Here is a 26,736-nt window from a genome sequence, read left to right as displayed (position 1 = left end):
CGTTGTTAGAGCAGCCAAACTTCCTCACACACTCTTAATGTAGCGAAGTAGCAAAAGCACACAGTGTTCCTGTATGGAAACAATACACCAAAATAGCCATGGGAATGTGTGTATCCTGGACCATGTGTGGTTTCAAACAGCTCCGTTCAGCTGCACGAGTCAAGTCACCTCGGACACTTTGCAGGGAACACTGGTTTATATATTTACCTTTCTGTGGAATGTTCCCACATTGATCTAATAGAGCCAGTTATTTCCAGTTTGCTTCGAATGCAGAACTGCCCACCATCAGTTGGGCTCTTATGCAACCCTGTGCCTATCACCATACCTCGCCATACTTCCTCTGGTCTGAGGCAGGCAGTGGGAACAGAGTACAGAAACATGGAAACAATTCAATAGGCCCAGTGTGTATATGAGCAGGCCATAGAAGCCCAGTGAATTCCCTATAGAGCAATCCATCACCAGAGCTGAGAGAAAGTCACACTTGTTTTTTTTTTCTTTCCCTCTTTTTGGGAAGGAAGAGGAGTGCCTCCACATGTGACAAGAAACTTGAAACCATCATTTTGAGCAGCCCTCCCTCCTCTCTGCCTGCTCCAACATTTGCTCTCCTCTCCCCAACGTCTCTCTGAGACGCTCCATACCTCTCCACTGGGCTCCAAAAACAGGCCAGTGTCACCATCCTCACAGCCCCAAACTACACTTCTGATCTCAGGACTTCACCGCACGGGTCGTCCCTCTGTTTCACAGAGTCAGCCAGGCCTGCTTGTGGAGGTAAGTCCCTTCATTCTTCTGGCTGAGCTGGAGCTACTGTGCTGCCACATGGTTTTGCAACCTGAGGAGGTCTGAAGAACCACAGGAGAGGAGCTGTGCTTTGTTCCTCAGAGCTGAGAGACTTTGCTTTGAAAAGCTTACTCATTAAACTAGTTGTACTCATAGGTTATGCAGCCATGTTCAAGATGTAATCCAACAGTTTCAACAATTACTTTTTTATGTGGTAAATCTAAAGTAACTTAACCTACTATAAATGAGCTTGTGCATGATTTTCTCTGACATTATAATGTCATTTCAAGCATTTCTCTCTAGGTTTTGTAACTATTTTTTTTAAATGAATGATTGGCTGCCTGCAGTATTAACAGTGAGGTTAGTTGGTTTCTAGCATAAATATGTAATTTTCCCTGATTACTTTCACACCATTGGCTATTTAACATAATTGTTTTTAAGCATTCGTAATTAAATGGCAAATGGCGAGTCTCAATGTATAGATATTTTTCTGATATTTTTGAGGAAGATATAACTGAAAATTAATTTTGGGAAAAGTTTTAATGTGCTCATTTACTCATGACATGTATGTCAACAACTACACATAAATGTATAAAACATAGAACGCACAAAATAACAAAAACTAATAGTTGACAGTTTTCCGGTGCCTCTGGATGATTGTCACACTGTAGATCTCAGAGGTTAATTTGGTGGACATTAAAAACACTGAATCACATGCAAAAAGGTGATAGTATTACATAAGCTGTAAATCAACACATTCCATGCTTGGAAAATAGGGCAGGGCCTCATTCAGGCACACATTGTACACTATATGTTCTGTCTTTCCTCACTATGTGGAACACTCTATACTGTAGCAGGCAAATGAAAACTATTTATTTTTCTGTAGGCTTCTAAAAATATTTCAGATCTCTTTAATGTCAAAAACACTTGTCTTCTGAATAAAACAAAAGTTGTAAAGTTTTTCTTAACTTCAGAAATGTGGAGGAAAACAGGCAATGTGCAGGAAATTCATTTGATCTCCAAAAGTAAGCTGTAAATATGGATACCACAAATAGGAATGTAGAAATCCCAAATCATTATTATCATTTTTACATTTCTGTTTGTGTATATTTACACAAACAGACACAACATGTTGATCAGGGGTGTTTGTACTTGTTTGAACTTTGGACAGAGCCAGGCTAGTTTCCTATGCTTCCAGTCTTTAATGCTAAGCTATGCTAATCACATCCTGCCTCCAGGCTGTTTTTTTTTTTTGTTTGTTTTGTTTTGTTTTTTTGCTTTTTTTGTTGCTAAAATGATTTGATTCTCAACAACCCACTGAAAGCAGAGAGTCAGTCATAAATAGAAGTTTGTGTTTACAGTTGTAACTCTTGAACCTGATTGGTCCACAGGGTGGGTGGGTGTACCTGTATCACAGTGAGTCAGACAGTGTCAGGTGAGCAAACAGACAGACTCTCTCCTGTCACTGACTATTTTCATAAAAAAAGAAAACTCAAACAGCTATTGCATCATGTGTATAATAATTCTGAGTGAAATTTGCAGAGAAACAGAAATGTGTCATTCATCCCAGTTCAACCAAATTAAAACTTAAATCCAATAATGTTGAGATCACAGTTAGAAATGTAAAACCTCAGTCAGGCCTTTTTAACCTCATGAAACACAGTGCAAACTTCTAAAGCTGGGATGCACCAACAAGGATTCATTTTTAAACTTAAATTGCGCTTTAACTTTAAATTGTGTTGCACCAAACCTTTAAACCAGCTTAAAATAAATACAGATTCAGTTTAAACATCTCTTCAAACCTGTTTAGTTTTACTCTAAACCAAGATTAAAATTAATGTAATGCAAATAATGTCACGTTTTGTTTACTCTTTAGCCAACTAGCAATCATGTAATGTTTTGTTAAAATTTTAGCTAATGTCAGCTAGCAAACAATATAATGTTTTGCTAATTTATTAGCCAGCTAGTAATAATGTAATCTTTTGTTAACTTTTTTAGCCAACTAGCAGAAATTAAATGTTTTGGTAACACTTTAGCTAATGTTGGCTAGCAAACAATGTAACATGCTGGTAACATCTTAGCTAACTAGCAATAATGTAATGTTTTATTAACATTTTAGCTAACATTGGCTAGCAAACAATGTAATATTTTATTAAATAATGTAGAGAGCCAAAAGTTAATGTTTTCCACCTCTATTTTTATTCCTCTTTTATTCAGGTCCCAAGAGCATTTAAATGTTTTTTCTTTATTTATTTCAATTTGCAAACATCGCAACATTAATTTAATTTTACATCACTTGGATTTACTAAATAGAGATCAGTTTTAATTGTGCTGCAGAGCTCTGCTTAATTTTAAATCTGAATTTGCCTATTTAAACCTAGTTTTCCTAAACTCTGATTAGAACTAAGTTTGTTGGTGTATTTCAGTATTGTTAAAGAAGGACCAGTGCTGTGTGACTAATAATCTTTGAATGTCGTAACAGATCCTGATCATGGTTAACCTACAGCAGCAAATATTGTCAATTTTATAACCACAGTAAAATCCACCACCTGAACTGCCTGGCAATGAATTCTCTACTACTGTAAGTAAAAACAGACACATAAATCTATTTAGTAATACAAATAAAGTGCAGGACAGCATGAAACTGTCAAATGTCTGTCTGTGTTGGGACAGTATTTACAAATAGAGTCCATGTGATGACTACCGTACAAAATGTCAATGTCTGAGGTGCCGTGTCAGTCATGTTTGAGCAGGGAGGTCATTCTCAGCTGTTATCACTCCATCTGTCGTTGCTGAGGCCTACAGGGAGGAGATATCCACAAGTGGAGCCGTCCAGACTTGGCCTCGCTCCAGCCGCTTATCTGTAGAGCCACGTTGCCGTTCACTTGAGTTCGGGGAATTGGCCTACCGCTACAAAACCCAAATCTAATAGATTAAAATCATGCCAAAGGTTTGGTCCTGTTGTTTGTTTGAGGTTTTGTTTTTTGTTGTTGTTTTTAATTTAGCAATGTGCAGTCTGTTCATCTGATCATTTAGCTCAGGGTTGCCAGGTCCACAGTTATCTGTAAATAAAAAAATATCTGAAATCATTTATTTATACCCAGATCCAACTAAACATACACAGACCTATGTTGTGTATCTGCAAGTACCAGTTTTATTGGCCTGTTTTGTTTTGTTTTTTCATTTGGGCTGGTTTTCTTACACAGACTCTGATTTATCTAAATAGCAAATCTGGAAAAAGTCTTAGTTCTCTGAAAGCTGAATGCTTGTTTTTGCTTGGGTTCCCTCTCTCTGTTTTCATTTCAGTGTTGTTTTTGGCCACAGAAGGCAACTATTTTCAGAGAAAAATCTCTAAAAAGCCACTGTACACTACAGTCAGAGACGGGCTGGTGAACACAGTGGAACATTAAGCAGCAAAGAGCCAAATATTTCTCTCAGGAGTGAGTAAAGACAAAAAACAGATTCAAAATAAGGATGAATATTAGACCTACAATCATCAGGTGGACACAAACATCCAAATACTAAACATGAATATTGTAAAAAAAAAAATTGTTTTTCAAACATTCTTACATACCTTCGACTTGGACTATTTGCCACACAAGGGAATCAAACCCTGGTCTCCAATGTGAAAGTCCTGTCTAACCTCCTCTGTATGAGGACTTTCTTGCTCTTCATACTACTCACCTTCATACACACTTCATCAGCAGATTGCACATTTTGCATAAGACTAGGCTGTGTCATTGCAACATGGTTGTGCACACTGTTGTGCTGAAAGGTGTGGTGCCTCCAGTGTTTTTTTAAAGGTTATTTTTTGGGGCATTTTTGCCTTTATTGACAGTGACAGCTGAAGGTAGGACAGGAAAGAGGGGTGAAGAGACAGGGGATGACACACAGCAAATGAGCCACAGGCGGGAATCGAACCGGCAGCTGCTGCAGAGGACTAACAGCCTCAATATATGGTGTGCACGCCCTACCGACTGAGCTATAGGGGCGCCCCGCCTCCAGTGTTTTTGTGAGAGTTCCTCACGGCACCTGAAGCAGCTCTTTTTCTGGACGAATAAAAAAGATTTTTGGAGCATTCATCAGCTTTTGAAAGTTCCTTTTCTCAAAACACAGCCACAGCCGCTGAAGGCAGAGCTCTTCCCAGAAAGTGAGACACTTGTGAGATCTTCTGGCTTCCCAAGTTGGAAATTTGTCCAGAAAAAAACTACCTGTGCATTTAGCAGCAGGTTCGAGGCAGCTGAGTTAACTGGCCCCCATCAGTTCTTCTTCATCTGGGACCACTATTGGGTGAATCTTGCCAGTTGTCACATTCAGAGCTAGCTTCCTCATTCTCATGCTTTTAAATGATCTGATTCATAAATGGCACAAAAACAGATTCCTCCTCATCACTTGCCTCTGGTACAGCTACATTTCCAGAGCTTCTGTCATCAAAACCCTCTAATATGAGAGAACCTGCTGCTCTGCACTAAACCTCTTGTTACTGTGACAGTAAGCCAAAAGACCAATCCAGTGACTGCTTTAAGTGTTCTGCCATCTTGCGGCACCACCATTGCTGTGGTGGCATATTGTGTCCATCACCCTCTGTGTCTTTGGAAACCCCAAATTTGCAAGACATTCACAAGATTTTACACTCTTGCGAGATCTCGTGGGTCTGGGATGCCTGCTGACAGTAACAACATAGATAACTAGATTGATGACATTAAACAGCTGCCCTCAGTAACTGATGAAGGTTCCTTTTAGGATGGTGATATTAATGTTTTAAAATTTTACACAGTACTTAGACATTGGTTGTGACAACAGCCAGACCACCTCCCTCACATTTAAGTGATGAAGTACTGTGTAATATATATATAAAAATATATATGAATTCATATTTTCAACCAGGCATTCAAGATTTTCAGGAACAAAGTTCCTTCCTATTAATATTTTTGATCCTCTGACACATGGTGGTCCTCTGTACACTCAGTGAATCTCTGTAGACTCTCTGCTCTCAGACAGCAGCTCTCTTCATCAAGTAAAGGTTTGTTTTTACAAAGTTGAAATTTGACATGACTGTTGGAGCAGCTGAACCACACAGCTTCTTCCTGACTTCCTAGACATTGTTGTCAAAAGTAACATTACATAAAAGTGTAAAAGTAGAAAATTGTAAACTTCCTATGACACACATTCATTCATGCTCATAATGTAGGGAGACACCACTGCAGCGATGGTGGCTTGTTAACTTCTGGGACTTTGTCAGATTTGTCTATAGAAACAAACTTTTTTTTTTATTAAGTAATAATTAATTTGAAACATATGGCTTTTCCAGGAGTTTGTGCACTCATAAAAATGCATTCTCTGTTTTGCAGCCACTCCTTTCTTATAATTGTGTAATGGAAAAGTGTTCTGTGGGCCAGTGTGTGTCCAATACCTTTAAGGTTTCAAGGAGTCTTCCCCCGATCCATCCCGATCCCAATCACATGATCGGAAATCGGGGCCGATCATATGATTTTCAAATGATCAGAATCTGGTGGAAATTATCGTATCTAACCTTACAAAACAACAAGCATGGCCATGTTCATGTTTTAAATTCATCCTGAGGTACAAAGAGATTGTCAAATGGAATGACAATAGCTTAGTTTTAATTGATATAAGTTCCACAACATCAATATTTATTGTTGCACAGACGAAAACAACACCGTAAACGTCACAATTTACGGCAGGCGGGGAATTCAGACAACATAATAATAGTGAGCTGGTAGTTAGTAGGCTAACGCAGGGCAAACATGTCACCTCAGGACAATGTCTGCAGTTTGGAGGTATTTTAAACTGGACAGTGAAGGCAGTGCAACAGCCACTTGTAATGTGTGCAAACTGAGCATTTGTGTTCTCTTTTTTTTTCCTTATTATTAATGCATTGCTGAAGTATCAGATCGGGACTCGGTATCAGCAGATACTCAAAATCAAATGACTCAGACTCGGGGGCAAAAAAATGTGATCAGGACATCCCTAATTAATATCCAAACTTTTTAATTATTAGTGATTAATAAGTTTAAGGCATTTTCAACTATCGGTTAAGGAAAGTGCACAAAATTTTAGTTTGTGAGGTGACTGTGAGCACTGAGCAGGACAAAGAAGAAGTTTCTCTTCAGAGAGTGAAGAGAAACACAAACCTCTTTGATTGAAGGCTGCTACTAATAATGTATTGATTATTAACTATTTTTCAAACACCAGCACTTTTGTAATTGAGTAATATTTTACAAATGTAACTGTACTTGTACTTATGTACAGATTTTCATTTTCATGACTCTTCATTATTATAATTATTTCACTCTGGACAAAAAGTGTTGATCGTCAGGACCATGCTGCTCTGGTGGTTAAAAATAGCTAAAATTAGTATCACAGTGGGGTTTTTTTTAATTATTTGTTTGTTTTCTCTCCCTTTATTCACCACTTAGTGCATACAGAATAAACAATACAAATATACTAACAACACATAACAGTACCATAACATTAAAGAACATAGATAGGTGACAGGTGGCAGTGAGGAAAAGAAAACATATATAAAAGTAAAACAACAAAAACAAGACTTGAGACAAACAACAACATAGAGAAAATACATAGAAATAGAATAAAATAGAAAGTAGTAATATAAAATAAAAATAAGTAAGTGGTGATCTGTTGGGGTTTGGATGTTTTTCAGATTTCTGCAGGGTGAGTTTGATTTAATATTACACTGTAAGCAGTACTGTTCTTTTTTAATAAAGCTGATTAAGCCAGCTCAAATATTTTCAGTAAATGCAACTCTATCGTGAATCGTTTTAAGTATAAAAATATGTTAATTCATGTTCAGTAAAGTTCATATTAATCAAAAATTGAGACTTTAACAGGTCTGGAAGTAACTCATTTCAACTCTTCAAATTAGTAAATTTTGGGTACCGGTATTTTTTCAAGTCTGTAATTTTACTCATACTTAAGTATGTATTACACTATGTAATCTACTTTGTTACTTTTAAAATCATAACTGAGTAGAACTTGTAAACAAATTTTAATTTCTCACACCTCATTATAAATTCATTAATTTGAGCAATTGGTTTTTACAGCAGTTCCTTGTGATTATACAAACTTTTTCTTCTCTTCTCTTCTCCCTCCTACATTTACATTTAGTCATGTTGTGTTGTGTTGTGGCATTTACCTGTTTCTAACTATTGTTTTTAACTATAATGGCTACACTTGATCAAAAATCAAACATTTTGAAGATGTCAGTGTTATACAGTTAATATGAAATGATTAAATGTGCAAATATTGTCAGCTGTTTGTTTTTTCTTTTTCAGATTTCACCGTCCAATACCCTTTCTTTTTTTTCCATTTCTCTGAAGACATAAGTCAGCCGTCATAAGCATGGAACTGCAGAAGCTATCAAATGGTAATCACCACCATGACGTTGCTGTGCCTGTGGAGGGAGGGTACGTTTTCTGTGTGCGTCCTATGAATTCGTGGTAAATCAAATATTTATTGTGTAAAGCTGAAGAAGTGTTTCTTTGTTGTTTGTGGTGGATCTTACAGAGTCCCTGCAGAGGAAGAAAAGTTCCTGCAACACAAGAGTGATGGCTCAAAGAGACCTCAGTTCACAGATGTGAGTATGACAGAGAGGCAGAGGGCTGCTGGTGCTTCACACAGTGTAGAACTCACAACACTGAAGAAGAGACTTTACAAAAAGTATAACAGGGGAGCCCTGGACCAGAGGGTACAGATAGTAATTAACATGCGTTTTGATGAATTGTCTTGCTGCATCAGGTAATTGGTTAAATTATGTTTGATCTGAAACAGATCAAACATAATTTAACAAGACGAGTGAAATAAATGACGTTTGTTTCAAGTGACGCTGAAGATGAGAAAGTTTTGTTAGACAGTTTTAAACACTCATTTAAGAGGGTTTTGACTTATTGGGGCCACTCATAGCCACTCTTATGTGTGGCCAGTGGTGGCTAGTGAATTTTTCTCCAGGGGGCGCTATATTGAAAATGTTAACGTATTACATCAGTGCATTTGATATACAAAAAGGGCCTTTATTTGTATTTGCTCAGTTGAATGAACATGTTTTATAGCCTGATGGAACATGCTTAAGTTGAGGTACTTCAGTTACTGCAAGTCCTTTATAATAATATGCTACAGTTTGTTATGCTGAAAAACTAAATGGAAGAAAATCATGAACACTGAAGCCTCTTAGAAAATAACATTTAAGAATAAATAAATATATATATGGTATTACATTTGAAATTTGAAAATTACCATCTTGTGGCTTAAAATGGACTTTTTGTCCATAAATTCTCTCTGAGAGATATAAATGTCTCAGTGACTCTGTGGTTAAATGTCTTCGACAGGTTTATATAAAGTGTGTTGGCCACTGTTTAAATATTAGTTTAACTATTTAAATAGACCAACACCACACATTCAGCCACTCTCATCTCCAGTGAGTGTATGTAACTAAGTACATTTACTCAAGTACTGCGCTTAAGTAGAATTTCAAATTACATCCATTTTATGCTTATTTAGTTCTACTTAGCTTTGATGTATGCCCCATCAAGCTCCTTCTCTTGTATTGAGAGGACTGAACTCTGCAAGAACTTATAGTGAGAGACAATGGGCCAAAGAACTGTGCCCCAAGCTGGAAACGTGACCTATCAGTAACTTTAGAGAACATAGACTATATTTAACAGCACATTTTATTGCAGATTATGTTCATTTAAAGAAATATGCAGTGTATATTTACTGGACCACCCAGAGAATTCCAGGTGGCCTGGCAGGCTAATTGGCCTGGAGTGTCAGGCATGAGTTACATACACTGAATGAAAATGAAAGAGAAAATTACACAGGGCAGAGCAACCACAGCATAAAAACTGCAACTACTGCAAGCAACTACTTTTCAAAAATTCCAAACATGGATTTCAGATGGCCATGGGGGCTCTGGTGAGGAATCTTCATCATTACTATACCACCAAGTTCAGACAGAACACTTCAAAAACTGCACTGAGCACTTTCAACTTGACTAACTGTGACTGGTTTCTGCTGTAACCAACGCAGTTTATGGCCCATCACAAGTTCAGTCATTTACTCACCCTCATGCTGATTGAAGGTTGGGTTTATTTTGTCGTTCCACAAAACACTGCTGGAGTTTCACAAAAAAACAGTGTTGCAGAATCTCCCAAACAGTGGAGGTGAATAGTGACCAGTTCAGTTAAAACAGAAAAAACAACTGGAAAAAAAACATAAAATGCATCCATACTGTTCATCTGGTGTAATCCAAATCTCCTTAAGTCCCAACATGCTGTTTGCACACCGTCACACCACACACACCCAGTTCAAACAGTGTGCATGTGACCATGGCTCCAAGTTAAGGATCTACAGTGAAGAGTCAGGCTAAAAACATGGTGTAAATAACATTTTTTTCAGTCAGCTTGGCATGCTGGGACTTTAGGAGACCAGACCAGCAGTATGGAGGCATTTTGTGTTTTTATTCTATTGTTTTTTTACATTTATAAACTGGTCACCATTCAATTCCATTGTTTGGGAGATTCTAGTTTTCCTGTGAAACTCCAGTAGTGTTTTGTGGACCGACAAAATAAACCTGACCTTCAATCAGCATGAGGGTGAGTAAATGACTGAACTTGTGATGAGCCATCAGCTGCGTTTGTTTAGATAATGACTGAATTTTCATTTTTGTGTGAACTATCACTTTAATTATAGAAGTGCTATTGACTAACTCTTGAAACTGAAGACACTTGATTGTTTTGAATTATTAAATAACAAAAATAACAATATTTCAAAACATTTACAGTACATGAGTGTGAGATGTATGTGGAGATTAAATAGATCAAATGAAAATCAGTGTGAAAAACAGTGAGTCTAAGAAAATCCTGAGGTGAGCAGTGAATTAATGTGGCATTAACATGAAATCATTGTTAATATTCCAGTTTGAGGGCAAAACCTCCTTTGGGATGTCTGTCTTCAACCTGAGCAACGCCATCATGGGCAGCGGCATTCTGGGTCTGTCATACGCCATGTCAAACACTGGCATTGTCCTCTTCCTGTGAGTACCACAGATACACTCACTTTGTTACAGAGTACAAATGATAAACACTCGTTGTGTACCTCAGTCATTCACTGACCACAGACAATAAACAAAAAGACACACAAGAGGAGGCAAGGTAAATATTATTACACTTCGTTCTTCCATATGCCATGTGTAATTATGACATATGTTAATTAGTTTAATGTTGTGGATATTGTCGATTAATGAATTCATTCATTCATTCATTCAGTCACAGGTGAGGCTGATTATTCCTGAACATCATTTTACATCATTTTAATTTTCCCTGAAACATTTAACTTAATAAATCATTTCTTATGTTCAAAATACACAATAGTCATAGTCTGAGTAATCCAATAATTATTAATTTACTATTAGAATATCAATGAACACAGATGCAAATAGTTAATAAATAATATAAACACATGAACAGACAGAGTCACAGTATAAATGTAGACTGCAGTTTGTTCTTTATGTGCAGGTTTTTTAAACAAGCAGCTGCTCTGACACTGATGAGAACTCTCTTTATTAATATTAACACAGTACACATGTGCAGACACAAACTCTACTAGAAGTCTGTCCAGCTGTTAATGCTGAGTGACACAGCTGGATCAGCTGCCACTGTCATCACAAACAGACGTTGCTTCATGTGACATGTCATGTCTCTTCAAACATGATGTATTTCATCTTGGCCTCTCTCCTTGCATTGTTTCCCTGCATGTCTCTGTGAGTCCTCAGTGGGAGGGACTAAGACGCAAGGAAAGAATGCAAATGACGGATGCATAGGTGCAATTTAAGAGACCTGGGACGTACCCAGTATGTGACCCCAACAGTTTTACATGACATGTAACTTTGGAAGATTTTTAAAAACATGCTTAGAAGTTTTAATGTTCTTACATGCACACGTTTTAACTACGAATTGTATTAATCAACTGTACATTTCTTATCGGCTATTTATTTGATTATTTCTCTGTCTTTTCTTGTTTTGTTTCTATTGTATTTCTGCTTTGCTGCCTAATGTAATCTCGGCATCACTGAAAATGAGGGCCACCCCTCAATGTATTCCCGAGAAATAAGTAAAGGTTGAATGAAAAAAATGTTGTGATGTTTATGTTTAACACATGATTAACAACTGGCAAACCAAATAACATGACAAAATTCATTGTTCAGACATGACAGATGGTTCATTCAATCATATGCCAGACATTTTCTTAAAAGTGCCCACATTTTTCCAAACAGGTTCTATGGATGGGTTCCCAGATTCTGTTTAATAAAGCATCTGAAGTGTCAGGTTACCTGATCTCCGCAGTGATGGACACACTGTCATGGCTGCCTGTAGCTTTTTCTTCAAAGAAGAAAAAGCTTTTCTAAATGATGTCCCAAAACTGTAAAATACACAATCAACATGTAAGAAGTGATATTAAAGACATTACCTACCACAACGGTTTGTGTCTTACAGGATCCTGCTGACATGTATTGCTTGTCTATCTTGTTATTCCATCCACCTGCTGCTGCGCAGTGCTGGAGTTGTGGGTAAGGATTCGTTGAATTTAGAAAATATTGGTCCCAGAGCTCAAACTTTTCAAAAGTCTCATCATTTCCCCTCCTCTGTATGTGAGGCTAGTGGTCCTGTCCGGTCACAGACACTATGTTAACATGGTTCTTTGTTATTGTTCCCTACAGGTATTCGTGCCTATGAACAGCTTGGCCTCAGAGCTTTTGGTCATACAGGGAAGATTCTAGCAGCTGTCATCATAACACTACATAACATTGGAGGTAAAACTCTGATATACAGATGTTCTACTTGAAAACCTTTGTACTATGTACGTGACCACATGTATTTACATGTACATGAGGTGGTGACGATCTTTCAGATCGCTTTCAGAACATCACTGTTTTGCAGGAACAGGTGATCATGTACACTAAAAAACACTTTTTCCTGTCCTCCCTGCAGCCATGTCCAGCTACCTGTTCATAGTCAAATCTGAGTTACCACTCGTCATCCAAGCCTTTCTTGGCCAGACATCCAGCTCTAAGTGAGTACTGCTAACAACTCTTAAATGTCTAAAATTCTAAATCTGTATCCATCACAAGAATGGGTGCAAGATGAAGGATGAGAAGATGAATGAAAAGTGAAAGTAGAGTATGTCCAGTGTTCTGACCTCGTCACTCCCCGTGGTACAGGAGGAATGTGGGACTTATCTGAGATATTGACATCCCACCTCAGGGTAAGGTAGTCTCTGAGCCCACTGGATGCAGGGTGGAGGTGTGGCTTATGAAATATGATATGAGCAGTAGATCTTTAATTGTGCCTGAAAAGTTGAGTCCGTCAAAGCCCTATACTGACAAAATTCTGTCTGAAACCAACCCAAACCTCATTAGCACGTTTCAGCCTGAACCTGATTACAGCCCAACATTTTTCTTAACAAGCTTCCCTCTGTGTACCAAACAGTAGGAGTTTTCAGTGACAGGGACAATACAGGGAATCTGAATTGACAACAACTAAGTTGGGGAAAAAAATGAAAATAAATAAATAAATGAGGCCCAACCTGACCCAAACCCGTTCAGTCATTATCTACTCACCCTCATGCTAACTAAAGGTCAGGTTTAGTTTTTAGTCCACAAAACACTGCTGACGTTTCACAGGAAAGTGGAAGTGGAAGTGTTACAGAATCTCCCAAATAATGGAAGTGAATGGTGACCAGTTTTTAAATGTAATAAAATGCCTCCATACTGCTTGTCTGGTGTAATCCAAGTCTCCTAAAGCCCCAACATGCCAAGTTGACTAAATGTTATTTAAAACATGCCTTTAGCCTGAATCTTCACTGTAGATCAAGCCACGTTCACATGCACATGCACACTGTCTGAACTGGGTGTGCATGATTTGATTGTGTGTAAATGGCATGTTTGGGCCTTAGGAGACTTGGATTACACCAGACAAGTAGTATGGGGCATTTTATGTTTTTTCCAGTTGTTTTTTACATTTGAAAGCTGGTCGCCATTCACTTCCATTGTTTGGGAGATTCTGCAACACTGTTTTCTTGTGAAACTCCAGCAGTGTTTTGTGGACTAAAAAACTAAACCTGACCTTCAATCTGCATGATGTTGAATAGATTTTCTTTTTTTTTTTTCTTTATCAAGCAGTTGAAAATACAAACTCTCAAAGAGGATAATAGTACAGTACAGATGAATTTGGAACAATATAAGAGTACAAAAATATAACAGGGGATTTATGAATCAAAAGGGAGCAAAAAGGAAAACAATGCAAAAGCAAAACAACACCACAAATAGCCAGTGAGACAAGGTGCGAAACATACATTTTATGAGGCATTTCAATTTAATAAAGAACGGAGCAGCAAAATAATAAAATTAAAAATAAGTTATAACTTAGAATAGCAGAAGACGGGCAAAGTCTAGACTTAATTTCATGGCATATTTGTTTTTTACCTTTTTTAGTGATGAGAAAAATAGCTTGAATTCATTAATAAAACCAGGGAAGGAAGGTTTAGCATTTCTCCATTTAGCACAATGGATATGATATTTACCCAACAATAGGACGATATTGATAGTGTCAGAGACAGACAAGGCTAGAAGATCCATATAAAAGATAATGTGATATATTTCAAATGGCGGCACATCATTAATTTTCAGAGAAATCCAATTTTTTATGTCACGCCAAAAACATTGTGTAATAGGGCATAAAAAAAACAGATGTTCCAGAGTTTCATTTTCTTCATTACAAAAGGAGCATTGATCCACCACAAAACCAAATCTTCTTTTGAGAAGTTCTGCCACAGGATAAATTTTGTTTATGACTTTAAAGTGTGTTTCTTTGACTTTAGGCGGAATGGGCCATTTGATAAATTTTGAGTATGCTTTGTCTAATGTACTCGAAGTAATAGAAGAAGAAATCTGCCAAGTAATCCTTCTGTCATAGTCATGAAATATTTTGGCTTTTAAAAAACTGCTAATAAATTTATTATTACATTTTTTACCAATCAGATTACATTGTCCTATCAATAGGTTTGGTAGTACTGATGAGAAATTATTGTACATCATAAAATGTTTAATTAAGTGAATCAGAGGCAATGGGATCAGTTTACGTAGTTTGTTATATTCTCTTTGAGAACAGTTTAAATTGTATTTTTCTATAGTCTGTGTAACTTAAAATGACACCGTTATCATCCATCAAATCTGTTATATATATATAATGTTTTTCTTAAACCAATCTCTCATGAAGATTGATTTTCGATTCAGTGTTATTACTCCATTGTTCCATAAGGTTGAATTATGGGGAGAGAAGATGTGGGTAAATATCATTTTCCAAAAATGCAGATGATTTAATTCAACTTGTTCTTCTAAGGATAAGTCTGTTTTTTGACATAATCTATTCATTTTGTTAATAATGTCTCGTTGTTTTTGTTTTTTAGCTTCAGAGATGTATTTACTCGTTTTGATGGCAACTTCTTTAATTTTAAATTTAAACCACTCCCATTTACTCAAGGGTGACATTTCTGATTGATTAATTTCGTTTAATAAGTTTTTGGCTTCATTGCAAAACTCCTCATTGTCTAGAAGGCTACCATTAAACTTCCATAAAGAGACAGGGATAGACTTAACCCCACCTAGTTGAAAGGAAATTGAGACAGCACAGTGGTCAGTTAGGGGTGATGATGATATTTCACAACCAAGGACCTCATTTATCAGGTTGGTAGAGATTAGCCAAAAATTTAATCTGGAGCACTGACCATTGTTAGCTGAATTATACCATGTGTATTGCTTGGTATTGGGGTTTCTCATTCTCCAACAGTCAATTAGATTTCCTTTAGTAATACATTCATTTATAATTTCCTCATAGTAGTGACTTTGCCCTCTTGGAGGAAGACGATCCGTCCAGAGGTCAGGGACCAAATTAAAGTCTCCTCCAACTATGACTTTGTCAGTAGTATAGGTCACTTTCCATTCCTCCAGCATCTTACTCAAGGAAGAATAAAGTTGTTTGTTCTGTACCCTTCTGTTATAACCATATACACAAATCAAAATATAATTAACATCATTAAACTGAATCACCATCATTAACCAATGTCCATTGATGTCACTTTTGTGGTTAATTATATTTCCAGAGAACCTGTTGAACAGGATCATTACTCCAGCTGAATGTGAAGTCCCATGACTGAAGAAGACACAGTCTCCCCATTGTTGTTTCCAGAAATTAGTGTCCGCCTCTACTGAATGAGTCTCTTGCAAAAAAATAATATTGCTCTTCTGCTCCTTGCAAAAAAGAAATGTTGCCTTACGTTTTACATTGTTCTTTAATCCCCTAGTATTTAAAGAAAAAAAAAGATAACATTCATTCACTCACTAGATAATAAGTGTGCACGAAGAAAATGATGTGCAGGAATGAGTAGCTGATGTGTCCCTATCAAAATTCAACATTAACAATTATTGCAATAACCCTTGAGGTATGTGAACATTCATAGAACTGTCAAACTAAATCACGGTACCTGTTATGGACCAGTGTAACAAAATAAACTGTTCAATTAGAATCCACACGACAGTTGTCAATCAGAGCGTAGTCTTCCTTCAGGAAAGCTCTCTTCCCCTTCTTCCTGGCCTCCTGGCCTCCTGAACCAGTGGCCACAGCTTGGAACGAGCCTCCCGATCTTCTTTGGAGAAGTCTTCTCTGAAGCGAATATGCATCTCACTGCATACTCGTGCTTCCTTCGATTTTTTCCATACTGCATCCCGGACGGTTCTCATCCCGAACTGGATGATGACTGCCCTGGGCATGTTGTTAGAGGCAGCCACGGTGTTATGTTTACCCAGGCAGTGGACTGTGTCCACGGTGTCTCGCAGCCGGTCCACAGACAGAGGCACAACTCTTGTTATTCTGATGACGATTTCTTTTGTGTTTTCACCATCCTTTTCTGGTAGACCAGTCAGTCTCAGGTTCCATCTCCTTTTGTAACGAGCCAGTTCTTCCGTTGCGTTTTTAAGCGTGATGTTTTCTTTTTGGAGCTCGTCAATCTTTTTCTTGAGGAGAGTCATTTCTTGTTTATTTTCTCTTGTGGCCATAGTATTTGCTTCGAAAACTTTTTAACAGTTCAGTCTGTTCGTCAACTTTCCCAGTCAGGGCTTGAACAGCATGGAGAATGGCAGTGCCGATATTTTCATTTTCCTTACTATTGTCATTCCCCTTCATTTTCTTGGGGTTTGGGCTTCTAATTGGTGTATGAGTCGGGTTAATCTTACTTTCTTTAGAAGAAAATTTTCATCCATCTCGATGTCTTCGTCTTCACAAGCTTCGCGGAGAGCAGTTAAGTTGTAGTCATGGTCTGACATGTTAGCATCCAAGCCGTCTTCTAAAAATGTCAAAATTTCCATGAAAAAGAACCGCTTCAGAAAAAAACTGACGGTAAAAAATAGTGTGTGGGATTAAATCTTAGTGGAGGTTGTGAGTTGTTGCGTAAAGATTCACTATTTTGGGACAAAACAATATTCTTTTAACAGAGCCTGCAAAAAGCTGCTTCTCACTCCGCCATCTTGGATCCTCCAGTCTGATGTTGAATAGATAATGACTGAATTTTCATTTTTGTGTGAACTATCCCTTTAAGAACACCACCATGATGAAAGGGTGTGTTGAATATATGTTGCAGTGTGAAGAGTATGTCATGTGCAGTAAGTGACTTGAGCTGAGTGCCTGAACTGGCTTCCCTTCATTTCCTGTGGTATGATGGTGTGTGAGCCATGTTTCCTCGCTTAGTTATACAGTAGCACAGTACAACATCACTCTCATACATGTTTACAGTACAGTACAATCGCTCTGCCCAATGTGAATTCATTCATTCATTGAAACTAACCAATGATCTCCCCTTTTTCAAGGGAATTTGCTGAATGTGACCATTTTAGTGCTGATGCCTTTAACTAATTATTTTGTGGGCATCACAGATTGCGTTCCATTGGTTCCTTTCCTTTGGTTATGTGCCTTCTCACAAATGAATACTATGCAACTGCAAGATGTAATTTAGCTCAAGCTAAACACTGGAGGCAGGATATGCAGCAGACTACACAAACCACAACAAGAATGGAGGAATCTTTTGAGGACAAACTAATTTAAGCAGCAACTTTTTTCAACATATGTTAACAACATGTGTCATCATGTTTAGTTATATTTACACTGTTGAAAAAGGAGGATTTCTTAAAATGTGTTCCAAAGAAACACAGTGGCTACAGCAAGCATGTGCCCATAGTTACTTTCATGAAAATTTGCCTTATAAGAACAGAACTGAGCTTGGTTTGGCTCAAAATGCAGTATGAAAAAGTTTTTTTTAAACTATGTGTGTGGCTGATGATGATCTTATGTTCTGCACCTAGTGACTGGTTCATGAATGGAAACTACCTCATCATCATCGTCACCATCGGCATCATCCTCCCACTGACCCTGATGAAACACCTGGGTACGTCCGTCAACTTTATCATGCTCAGCACTTCCTCAGAGTAATGCTTTGGACAGTTTGTGCACAACAAGAACAGTCATTATTTCAAGTCTTTAGACAAAACTCAGCTGGCTGTGTTTCTTTGTATTGTCTGCTGTAAACTAAACTGAATGCAGCCTCTAGGAGATTCAACACTGGTTCTACTCTCCCACAGGAGTGAAAACTCACAGTGCTTACATAAAAATCTGTTTCACCACAGTAACATGTAACTATTGTAACAGAGTGCCTGCATGTATTTTTTGAGGTGTGTCTGAGGCCTGTGTTCTTGTGTTCTGCAGGATATCTTGGTTACACCAGTGGCTTCTCTCTCTCCTGCATGGTCTTCTTCCTCTCTTCGGTGAGTCTGTGGCTCATCACAGAAAGTGCTGGACAAGTGATTTGTTGTTACAGCTGAGGAAGCTGATGACCACTGAGACCTATATATATATATATACTGAATGCCTGTTGCTACTGACTACCAACTACCAACCATAACTCTATAGAGCCAGGCTTGAACCTGCATGTTGTTTAGAAACTTACATTGTAAATAAAATTGTAAAGATTTATTCAAAAAATGAATATACCAAAACAGTAGTATGACAGAATACCAAAATAAAAATAAAAATAAAACAAAATAAGCCCCTTTTACCCCAGCACAAGAACAATAAACCTACCACCAGTGCCACAGCAAACCTTAAATGATAAATAAACTGCCACTGCAGCAGCAGCAGCTCTCGTGGACGTTAGTAATATAATCAAACTACTCAAATTCAGTCAATAAAATGAACAATATAAAATACATTGTAAATGGAAACCAGTGTTTTGACTGAGAATTTAAAGGGATAGTTCACCCAAAAATAAAAATTCAGTCATCATCTACTCACCCTCATTCTGATTGAAGGTCAGGTTTAGTTTTTTAGTCCACAAAACACTGCTGGATTTTCACAGGAAAACAGTGCTGCAGAATCTCCCAAACAATGGAAGTGAATGGTGACCAGTTTTCAAATGTAAAAAAAAAAAAACACCAGAATAAAAAAAATGAAATGCCTCCACACTGCCCGTCTGGTGTAATCCAAGTCTCCTAAAGTCCCAACATGCCAAGTTGACAAAAAAAAAAAAAAAAAAAAGTTATTTACACCATATTTTAGCCTGAATCTTCACTGTAGATCCTCAGCTGGGAGCCCCATTCATGTGCACATGCACACTGTCTGAAGTGGTTGTGTGTGGTGTGACGGTGTGTATATGGCATGTTGGGACTGAATACATTTTCAGTTATAGAAAAATGAGAAGTGGTGGCGTCTCTGTGTAGCTTTCAGTTTATTCTCCTCAGTGTTTCCAGGTTGACTCCTCTGAGCTCAGCATTAGTTGCTTGGACAGGGATCAGTTTCCACCTACAGCTGCTGCAGTGGGCTGTTTGGTACTTTTGGATACACAGTATACAGTAACTGAATGTAGATACCAACTGAGACAACATATGTTTGGATGGCATCCAGAGGCTACCTACAGATATGTTATTTTGTTACCAAAAGGATATCAGTTGTTGAATCTCCTCAAACTGTCTGCCTGTCTGTCACATCAGGTCATCTACAAGAGATTCAACATCACTTGCCCTCTGGAAGTGTTTGGCAACTCCTCTGTGACCACAGCCATCCCAGATGACACATGCACCGCCAAGTTCTTCACTATCAACCAAGAGGTTAGAGATGAACACACTCAATTTGTGTGTCCTTTTGCATTGAACTGTTGATTTATGATGAGCTATGTTCAGAGGACCGTGCCGTGCTCTGAATAGTGTAAGCTCAGGAACTATTTGTGGATGCATCATATTACTCAAGCCAGTGAGTTCATACACTTCCTGGAAAGCAACCAAGTCCACTTACTGTTACTTTATTTGCAGACGGCATATACCATCCCCATCCTGGCATTTGCTTTCGTATGTCACCCTGAGGTGCTTCCCATCTACACTGAACTCAGCAAGTATGATGCTCACGTTATTCACCTCCTACACATGTAGTACACGTCATTCATCTCTGCAGCACACAGGGAGCAAATCTGTCAGGTGGAAAAACATTCTGGATTGTGACTTACAGGCAGTGGTGGAAAGAGTACTGAAAATCTGTACTCAAGTACAACTACTGTTGCATTACTTAAATATTACTCAAATACAAGTTAGAAAAATACTACAGTAATCACTGATAATGTAAAAGATACAAATTTTTAAAAACTTTTTTCTCATTTTCATGTTTTTCTTTTTTGTTATGTCATTTTTGTTTCTCATTTTAAGTTTTCATTGCTGTATTCATCAAATGTCAAGTGAGGTGCAGTTCCTGTCATTTCTAGACTATTGGTTAAATATTCATGGATGCAATTTTAATTGGTTTAATTCAGGATTATAATTAATCAATTAATGATTAATTATTACCACTTTACTCCAAACGAGTGCTGCTGCAGTGTTCAGTTTCTCGTCTGTATGTCATTGTTCTCATTGGCCTGTTTGTGATCAGATCACCTGATTGGCTACAAAAATACAGATGAAAGATTTGGACATTAACTCAACTTGTACTCAGTACTCAACTATGATTTTGTAATTAGTAGATTACAAGGTGTAAGTAAAAGTACAGATTTGAAAATCTACTCATAAAAGTACAAAAAAATGGTTACAGTAATTTGAGTATCTGTAATTGGTTTCTTCCACCCCTGCATACAGGTGTGTCTTTAAATAGAAGTTTGTCTGGAAATAAGCTCTAGCAGTAGCTGTGGTTCTCTCTCCTGATTTCATCTATCTATCTTTCTCACCAAAGCCCAACCAAGAGAAGAATGCAGAATATTGGCAATGTTTCCATCCTGGGCATGTTCATCATGTACTTCTTAACGGCCATATTTGGCTATTTGACCTTCTACGGTAAGGCAACATCTAAGTCAGCTGCAGAACATATACAGTGAGGTGTCATTGGTTTTACATGTGTGTGTGTGTGTGTGTGTGTGTGTGTGTGTGTGTGTGTGTGTCTGTGTGTCTGTGTGTCTGTGCAGAGAACACTGAAGCAGAGCTCCTCCATACCTACAGTAAAGTGGACCCCCTGGACACTCTGATCCTGTGTGTTCGGTTGGCTGTCCTGGTGGCCGTCACTCTGACTGTACCTGTGGTCTTGTTCCCTGTAAGAACATGTCTGTTCTTCACACACACATCCTTCCAACCCAGCTCCAACTCCTAGAGCCTCAAACACTAACCAGAAATATGTGTGTTTTTACACTGAAAGAAATAGACAAGTGGGTGGGGTTCTGAAAATTCTTAAATAAAAGCTTAACATGTAATGGCCAGTGTCTCAAGAAGTCCAGGTAAATACACTGAGAGGAGGTGGGAGTACCTGCAGCACAGTAGCTCACATGGTAAATTAATTTCCACAGTACTAATTCATTCAGTTCAATGACATCGCCTTCACATTAAAGGGATAGTTCATCCAAAAGTGAAAATTCAGTCATTATATACTCATCCTCATGCTGATTGAGGGTCAGGTTTATTTTTTGTTAGTCCACAAAACACTGCTGGAGTTTCACAGGAAAACAGCATAGCAGAATCTCCCAAACAATGGATGTAAATGGTGACCAGTTTTCAAACTGGAAAAATACATAAAATGCCTCCATACTGCTTGTCTGGTGTAATCCAAGTCCCCCTTCTAAAGTTCCAACATGCTGTTTGCACACCATCACGACACACATGCCCAGTTCAGGCAGTGTGCATGTGTACGTGAACATGGCTCCAAGTTAAGGATCTACAGTGAAGATTCAGGCTAAAAACATGGTGTAAATAATATTTTTTCAGTCAGCTTGCTATGTTGTGGCTTTAGGAGACTTGGATTACACCAGACGAGCAGTATGGAGAGGTATTATATTTTTATTCTGTTGTTTTTTTACATTTGAAAACTGGTCATCATTCACTTCCATTGTTCGGGAGATTTTACAACACTATTTTCCGTTGAAACTCCAGCAGTGTTTTGTGGACTAACAAACAAAATCCAATAGTGCATTGGGTAGGAAGCAGCAGTACAGCACTAGGTTACATAAAGAATACTAGATATTCAGTTTACTCTCAGAGAGGAGTAAAGAATATCCCAAAATATTCACATTTAAGAAGCTGGAATCAGAGAAATAATCGATAATCCAAATAGTTGGTGATTACAATGGGATGAGTGACAGAATTATCATGAGATTATTAGGAGATTTTGTTTCTTTTATTTTTGAGATAATAAGTCATGATTATGAGATATGGAAGTCAGAAATACTTTTTTGTAATTTTTCAGTGAATTTAATGTACTTCTGTACACATCCAAAATTTGTAAATGGCCCAAATGGACATGGAAGTTCTACTAGAGTCCCAGGGAGCAGTGCAGAAAGAAAGATCCAGTCAGTTGTTTTCACATTTTGTTGCTATGCGACTAACTATTGTGGGGTGAAGTTATAGATTTAGTTTTATAGACCTTTTCTGTGTTTTTTTTTTTTTTTATAACTTAAGTTAAATAAATTAATTTGTGGACTAAATTTTGTGGAATTGATTACATTTTAGGATCAGTTACGAGAAGCAGGTACATTGAGTTATTGAGTCCATAGTTCTGATTACTGAAAAATGATGATTGAATTGTATCCATCAAACAAGCAAGAAATAAGATATTTCCCCTGTTGCTGTGCTGTGTGTATTTTAGTGTTGTTTAATGCTTTGACTCATCTGATAGTTGAGCTGCGTTACTCTTCCTCATGTCTGTGTTGCTTGTCAGATCCGCCGTGCCCTCCTGCAGCTGCTGTTCCCAGGGAGGCCCTTCCACTGGCTGCGTCACATCACCATCGCCGTGTGCCTGCTGTTTGCGGTCAACCTGCTGGTCATCCTCGTCCCTAACATTCGAGACATCTTTGGCATTACTGGTGAGATATTAGACTATTTGAATAAACCTTAAATATTTGAAAGCCTGAACAAAAATAGGTATTTGTAGACAGACCCATTTTATTTTTACCGATTTTCTACTTATTTTATTTATTTTTTATATTAAGCAAACTTTGGTGTCATGAGAGCTCATTGATGATTTGACGTGATCATCCACAACACATTAATACACAGACTGGGAAACCATCGCTAAATCCTATTTGAAGGACAGGAATTACTGTGTGTACAAGTATTGTTATGTTGCTAAAATATTTCTCAGTTACAAGTACTGCTGTTAGAATTATACTTAATTAAAAGTACAAAGTATTTGTCACAAAAAGTACTCAGAGTATTAGTTACTTTTAATTGTTTCCTGAACCAAAAGCTGACAACACTAACAATCAATTAATCATTAATAATTAATAAGATACAAAACGTGTATTTTTTCTTCATCATCTCCATCTATTTCTCTCATTTTAAATCTAAATTTAATTTTTCTTATTCAACAACAGTGTCAAATGAGGCATTGCTATTGATTCAATATCCATGAATACATTTTTAATTAATGGAATTATTAAATTAATGAATAATCATCATTAATCATTAATCAAGCATCCTTACTCCAAATGTGTGCTGCTACCACACTTTGTTTTGTTTTTCATTTGTGTTTCTTTGTTTGCATTGGCCCATGATTACATCACCTTATTGGCTACTAAAATAGAGATGAAAGGTTTGGTTATTTATTCAAATTGTACTCAGTTCTCATATATGATTATAAAAGTAACTAAATAGATTACAGATTTTACAGATTTTAGGTCACATCATGCGCACAGCGACACAAACAGTAACGTCACAGCCACACACACTCAGACACATACTTGCATGAAGTTGGCGTTAGTGATAGATTCAGACAACAGGGACAGGAAGACAGACAGTCTACAAGAAGACAGAGCAACTGACCAACTGACGGTGTCGCAGAACAGCCATAAACTTTGTAGCTCTTCATGCTAACGTTAGCCAGCAGCAGACTGCTGTTCACAGAGGGACAGTTAAAATCTCACCTCCTGTTCTGACTGAAGAATAAACAACCTGTGCTGATGTGTCTCCTCAAACATTTTCTCATCCAGACTCCTTTAACTTCTGCTTCTGTTTTTTCACTTCAAAGTTTTATTAAACCAAACTGTTGCACCTTGTAATGGCTACTTAAGTACAAGTTAAAGTACAGACTTGAAAATCTACTCATAAAAGTACAAGTGCCCCAAAAACCACTTAATTACAGCAATTTGAGTATTTGTAATCAGTCACTCTCACCCCTGTAAGTTCGCCAAGGCTCCATTTGTCTCTTCTGTGCTCCCACTAACTTAGATTACAAAGGACCACTTAATATTTTAGAATTTTGCAGATTTATAGAACACTCTCACCAGGTGACCTTCAACAAATCAGTAACTGACTTATGGTTTCTCCTCTATGTCCAGGGGCAACCACTGCTCCCAGTCTGATCTTTATCCTTCCTGGACTGTTCTACATCCGAATTATTCCCACTGACCAGGAGCCCATGAACTCAAGACCAAAGATCCAGGTAGGTTGTCTCCCTGGCTGAGAGGGGAGAACCACAGTGTTCTAATGAGTGGAACAGCACCGTGGCCTGAGTGATTCTGTACTGATGGATCTTCTTTTTGGTTTTCAGGCTTTGTGTTTTGCAGCACTGGGTTTCATATTCATGACCATGAGCCTAACATTCATCGGGCTTGACTGGATGAGTGGAGAAAAGCGAAGTCTCGGTGGCCATTAACCCCCTCCAAACCCAACAGCAACAGCAGCCCATTGCTGCACCCATCCTCCAGTCCTCTGAATGGGAGCAAGATTCAAGCTACTGCTGGAAAGCTTGCAGCTTTGGTGGGACTGATTTTATTAATCATAAGGACAATCTGTTCCTCCAGAGAGACGAGAGCAGCCCAGGTGTGTCCAGGTTTATACATGCGTGCACCATCAGGCTCCATCACAGGTGGTGTTCCTCTGTTCTACATGAGGAGCTGACGGACATGTTGACCTTGGAAGCCCCTCAAGCACTAAAAGCTATTTGCTTCAGCAAAGGGTGAATGTGGTGTAAAATAACAGCAATATTAGAAGCAAATTGGACAAATGTCTAAATGCAAAAAACATGTTTAATTATCAGCAGTTTGATGGAGAAAATGTATTTGGTTTGTGCTTGCTTGATAGAGCCGCTATTGATCCCATCATGGTGTTTAACATTACAGTCCAATTATTTCTGTTCATGTGAGAACAGTACAGTATGAGGCTACCAAACAGATGCCTTCTGATAATTCACTTCAATTGATATATTGATGAACTGTAATTCTGCAGAGCAGTATTTGGCAGACTGGAAAAACTGTCCAACATGAAGTTTGTGCAACTGTGAACCAATTAATTTGGTATAATTCATTTGTGAATTTATTCTGGACAGAATATGTGGATATTCTTTAATAAAAGTTCACAAAAGTTGAAGACTGTCTTTTGCGTTTCACTTTCATCAATAATGAATAATTATTTGATCAGTTAACAGGAAACCATGTCTGGGAGGCTCCCGTTGCTGTGCCAGAGAGCTGTCCACTTGAAAAGCCAGTTGTCCACTAGAACAGTGTTTCAGTCAGTTTGTCTTTCTGTGGCTTTAACATGGAACAGTCTGGACACCGTTGGAGTCCACACTCTGAACCTGAGATTGCTTCTGATGATGAGGACGTGGCAGAGCAGCCTCACTGCCATCGAATGAGAGCCATAATGTAAGAGTTCTTTGACCACTAAAGACAGAGAAGTGCTACTGCCTAGTTTATCAAACTGTGGTAATTGCTTAATGAAATAAATTAATTTAAAAACATTAAATACTATTTCAATGGTACAAAATTTGACATGAAAATGCAGAAAAAATATCAGATCACTGAAATGTTTCATTATCAACCTGTTAGGTAGTCACAATCATGCATGATAGAATTCTACAGACAGGTGACAAATTAAAGGAAAACACAACAAAACTCCATGTTTCAAACTGTCACCTGTCTGTAAGTAGACTTGGCCTCCTGTTACAGTTGCAAATGTTGTGCATTTTCTTTATCTGATAGTTGAAAATGCTAATAATTGATTATTGATTAATCATTAATAATTAATAACATATGACATTTTTTGCTTATTTTCATTTTGCTCGTGTTTTTCTTATTTTAAGTTTAGTTTTAGACTGTTGATTAATTACCAATTAATATGTTGGCAATTATGTATACTTAATTAATCATTAACTTCCCATACAATCTAACTTGGCAAATATCTGATTATTTTTTTCTTTATCTAAAAAATTAACTAACTACTTCAGTCAGGCAGCAATTTGTTAAGAAAGTCATGTGATTACAAATTTAATTAAGTATTCTATTTCAAGTACTTTATCCAAAATCAAAGATTTTCAAACCTTGAAAACATTAAATTCAAGTGTTTTCAAGGATTTTCAGCACCTG

General features: G+C 37.6%; 1 protein-coding gene across 2 annotated transcripts; it reads left to right on the top strand.

Moving 5' to 3' along the window:
- Positions 1-354: 354 nt before the first annotated feature.
- Positions 355-25,741, top strand: slc38a5b (solute carrier family 38 member 5b). 2 transcript variants are annotated; one of them, XM_084721995.1, is made up of 16 exons: positions 355-768; positions 8,139-8,225; positions 8,326-8,395; positions 10,734-10,849; positions 12,309-12,382; positions 12,533-12,625; positions 12,804-12,885; positions 18,224-18,306; positions 18,624-18,682; positions 19,904-20,020; positions 20,222-20,301; positions 21,126-21,226; positions 21,355-21,479; positions 23,094-23,238; positions 24,712-24,815; positions 24,924-25,741. In XM_084721995.1, exons 2-16 carry the CDS (start codon positions 8,161-8,163, stop codon positions 25,026-25,028), a joined length of 1,419 nt encoding a protein of 472 aa, XP_084578121.1. In that variant the 5' UTR covers positions 355-768; positions 8,139-8,160; the 3' UTR covers positions 25,029-25,741. The 2 variants fall into 2 exon arrangements, with proteins under 2 accessions (XP_084578121.1, XP_084578120.1); XM_084721994.1 differs by having other exon boundaries at positions 8,094-8,225.
- The last annotated feature ends 995 nt before the right edge of the window (positions 25,742-26,736 follow it).

The sequence above is a fragment of the Lutjanus erythropterus genome, chromosome 6 (genome assembly GCF_056507025.1).
Source record: "Lutjanus erythropterus isolate fLutEry1 chromosome 6, fLutEry1.hap2, whole genome shotgun sequence".
Lineage (NCBI taxonomy): Eukaryota > Metazoa > Chordata > Actinopteri > Lutjaniformes > Lutjanidae > Lutjanus > Lutjanus erythropterus.
Note: the sequence above shows the minus strand (reverse complement) of the source record. Positions and strands in the feature narration are given on the sequence as shown.